This window comes from Triticum dicoccoides, chromosome 1B (assembly GCF_002162155.2).
Source record: "Triticum dicoccoides isolate Atlit2015 ecotype Zavitan chromosome 1B, WEW_v2.0, whole genome shotgun sequence".
Classification (NCBI taxonomy): Eukaryota; Viridiplantae; Streptophyta; class Magnoliopsida; order Poales; family Poaceae; genus Triticum; species Triticum dicoccoides.
The window spans coordinates 680,702,915-680,706,289 of record NC_041381.1 but is presented as its reverse complement, the minus strand read 5'-3'; the positions used below and the strand labels follow the sequence as shown (position 1 = coordinate 680,706,289).

Sequence of the window (3,375 nt, the reverse complement as noted above, 5' to 3'; positions counted from 1 at the left end):
CAAAAACAGAGAGTGGTAACAAGAATGGATACTAGTTCCAGCAAAAAATCAACCCGGTGGTAGCAAAAAAAATTACTGTTTCCAGCAACAACAAAAGATCCATGGCCAGGGGAGTGGCCTCCTGTCACAGCATCGTAGTATTGCGCGGCGCCGGCCATGGACGCAGCTCCGACCATGGAAGCAACTTCACCGGCCCTGGACACAGCTCCGATCATGGACGCAGCTTCGCCAGCCATGGACGCAGCTCCAACCATGGACGCAGCTTCGCCGGCCATGCCCGTTGTAGCTCCGGGTGCCATGAAGCAATAGAAGATGCAGTTGACAGCAGGGAAATCGAGTGGAGGACATTGGCTCGGGGGTCGGCTTCGAGGGTGCTCGCCGGAGAAGAAGAGGGGGACTCGCTGGAGGAGATCGCTGGGTCAGACTTTCATGGCAGCCGGGGAAGATTGGGAGAAAAGAAAAAGGACCCAGGGAAAGGGAAGGGGAAGGACCCAGGGGACAGGGAAAGAGATAACTTGGTGGGCCCGATTTGATTAGTTGTAGCCAGCGTGAGACCGGCCGAAGCGTTCGGCCGGCTCGCCGTATGCAAGCGTTTCCCCAGTTGAAAGGCTTCCTGTAAATTCTGCTTGCCTCAACTTGTCACATCTCGCTTCCTCTTCCTCTTTCTCCCCATCACCGTTACAGCAGGACACTTAACACTGACGGCAGGGAATACAGACACATAATACATTTCAGGGATAACACTGACGATTATCGACTTGAGCGTGAAACTGGAATGAAAAGCCTTTCTTCAGACACCGTCCCCGCCAAGATAAGATTTTACTGGTTTCCATCTTCATCGCCATCGTCTGCCTTGAGTTTACATTCTCATCTCCAGTTCCCAATGGTGATCACTGCTGACTTTCTTATCCATATGCAACCCCTTTATACTGTTCAGGAAATTGAGTTCGTCCCCTTCAAGAAACTATACATCATATGTGCTGACTCTCAAGTGTTCGTTAATAGACTAGAGCTAGACAGTGAATGAAAGAATCATGCAAACAAACCTAGAAAATATACTGATGGAAATCTCACTAAAGTGATAGAGCTAGACTGCTTTAAATCAATCCTAGAAATATTCACCAAATACTTACGGAAATTTTAGAGATTCTGATAGGCCAACTTACAGAAATCAACACAAAGAAATCAGACTATTTATATCAGGCAGACATTCTTGACTAAACTAGCAGAAACATGGCTGCAGCTAGTACGCTTGTCTATCTCAATCTGAGTGATTAATGACTTGCTGAGAAGTTGTAATCAATTGCATACAAGGAAATAAACTTTATACTACATACTTTCAGTGTTTTTTCCATTAAAGCAAATACACAAATATATCAGCTGTAGCTAATATATAGATGGTCTCAGCTTACAATGACATTGAGTAGGAGAGAACTAGCAAGAATACCAAATAAACATAAAAACACACAAATACCAGTAACGTTCAAGCACCTTGTGCATTTGCAAGTTTCGACTTTAATCTTTGGCTTGGGCACCACCCCCTCAGGCCTCAATCCTGGTTTCCTCCATAGTGGCTGACAAAGCATTCCATTGCTGAAGTGAATAGACCATTTTGTAGAGCGTTATAAGGGTGTGACAACACTAGACAAATAAGCAAAGGCAGCCACTTTTTTTGGACTTTGGACAAAGGGCAACACGGTCTAACACACTTGGAGCATCCACATACGAATCAGTCGAAGGGATCAGCCATTGACAAATCATGGGTATGTACGTGGCGAGTGAATATATTTCTGTTTACTTCAATTCGCGCACCTTGAGAAGCTCTATTCTCCACTTGTAGCAGCCTTAAATAACAGTCGTCGTTGCGGTAATAAGAGCCTCCGATTTCCATTTTATTCAGCACTTTGGCATTCAAAAGAAAGAACTTGGCAAAGTCAAAAAATGGCCTATAACCACCGCAGTAATTCTTGAGAACCACTTCTTTTAGATGGAGTTCAAGGCATTCAATTGTATCAAGTTGATCATACTTCCGCACAATATTCATATTCTTTCCTGCATTCAACTGAGGATAGAAAAAAGAAATGATATTAAGGCAGATGATAACAAATTAGCACCTAAAACAGGGGGAGTACATCATACGTCTGAAACCATAATGTTTTGACATTTCTAGCAACAATATGAACACTCACAATGACATAGAGCTTCACCAAGCAGGGAAAGCACATGAGGAAGTCAATAACTAAATCCAGATTAGGACTAGATTCAAGAACAAAAATCTTCACTGAGCGCATTTTGGTTGTCATGGTGACAGCAATCATTTTCTATAGAAAAAAAAACCAAGTGTGTCATATAAGAATAATAGGCTGCATATAGGAAAGCTGAATGTGTGTCTGTCCTTGCTACTACCTGAAAGACTATGGTTCCAAGGTGGAGTGTAGATATGCCTTCAGACAAAAAACCAAGTACCTCCAATTTAGGAGCCCGGATGACTCGTATGGTCACCGGACCATCATCTGGATAAATCGGTAGCAACCTCTCAAGGCAAGGTGCATCGTCAATGACCAGCTCCTGGAAGGTGCTGGCATCTTTGACGCGAGGAGCATAGAAGCCGATGCTCTTGAGAGTGGGTGAGCTAATGCAAAGGCGACCAAAGCCCATGTTATATAGTGAGACACTTTCCAGAACAACACATCGGGAGATCATGTTTTGCAAAGAGTCCTCCGAGATGCCAACATCGAACAGGATGAGCTGCTTGAGGTGCGAAAAACTTGGCAGCGCAGACAGGCCGGGGAATTGGCAGCCGCCAAGCCTAAGCACAAATACTGTGGGCGCGAAGCGTGTCAGCGAGTGCGGAGGCAGCGGGTAGTGGTTCGTCCTCTTCAAGTTGGTGACCTCGAGGTCCTGGAGGTCAGTGAGCGCCCTGGAGTGAAACCAACCGTCGACCTCGCCTAGGATGTTGGGGAAGAAGATGAGGTGCAGAGAGATCCGACGGGCCGGGCCGGGATGGTCGGAGAGGATCCTGGAGACCAGCGCGACACGCGAATTGCTGTCACAAAGATTATTACCAGTGCCAAGGTTGAGAGGCGCATTGGAGGAGCGCCAGAGAGGACGCCACCGACGAGAGATGGCTTGCGTGCGGGCATCATCCTTGGTGGGAAGGAGGGAGATGATGGTTCCAAGCCAGAAATCGAGGAGGCGGCTAATGAGATCTAGGTCGTCAAGACTTCCCCGCTCCTTGTTGTTGACCCTTGGTGGTACTTGCTGGACAGCGATTCCCACAGATCTATGCCTCTTGGGAGCACGAATTACCTCTACCTCCGCGGCCTCCTCCTCCATGGTCGAACACTTGCAAGAAGGAAGATTTTAGGTTGGCAG

The 3,375-nt window shown here is 46.7% G+C and overlaps 1 protein-coding gene across 1 annotated transcript; it reads right to left on the bottom strand.

Moving 5' to 3' along the window:
- Positions 1-1,354: 1,354 nt before the first annotated feature.
- On the bottom strand, positions 1,355-3,336 carry LOC119350914 (F-box/LRR-repeat protein At3g26922-like). Its single transcript, XM_037618522.1, has 3 exons — positions 2,407-3,336; positions 2,190-2,321; positions 1,355-2,062 (listed from the first exon to the last, which is right to left on the bottom strand). Exons 1-3 carry the CDS (start codon positions 3,334-3,336, stop codon positions 1,730-1,732), a joined length of 1,395 nt encoding a protein of 464 aa, XP_037474419.1. The 3' UTR covers positions 1,355-1,729.
- Between the last annotated feature and the right edge of the window lie 39 nt (positions 3,337-3,375).

What these genes read in the sequence shown, in the direction of transcription:
- LOC119350914 (XM_037618522.1), bottom strand. Translation starts at nt 3,336, where the DNA reads ATGGAGGAGGAGGCCGCGGAGGTAGAGGTAATTCGTGCTCCCAAGAGG. An exon ending in TTGGAACCATAGTCTTTCAG is followed by an intron (nt 2,322 to 2,406) that starts GTAGTAGCAAGG and finishes TTTTTTCTATAG; the next exon opens with AAAATGATTGCTGTCACCAT. An exon ending in TGGTGAAGCTCTATGTCATT is followed by an intron (nt 2,063 to 2,189) that starts GTGAGTGTTCAT and finishes TTCTATCCTCAG; the next exon opens with TTGAATGCAGGAAAGAATAT.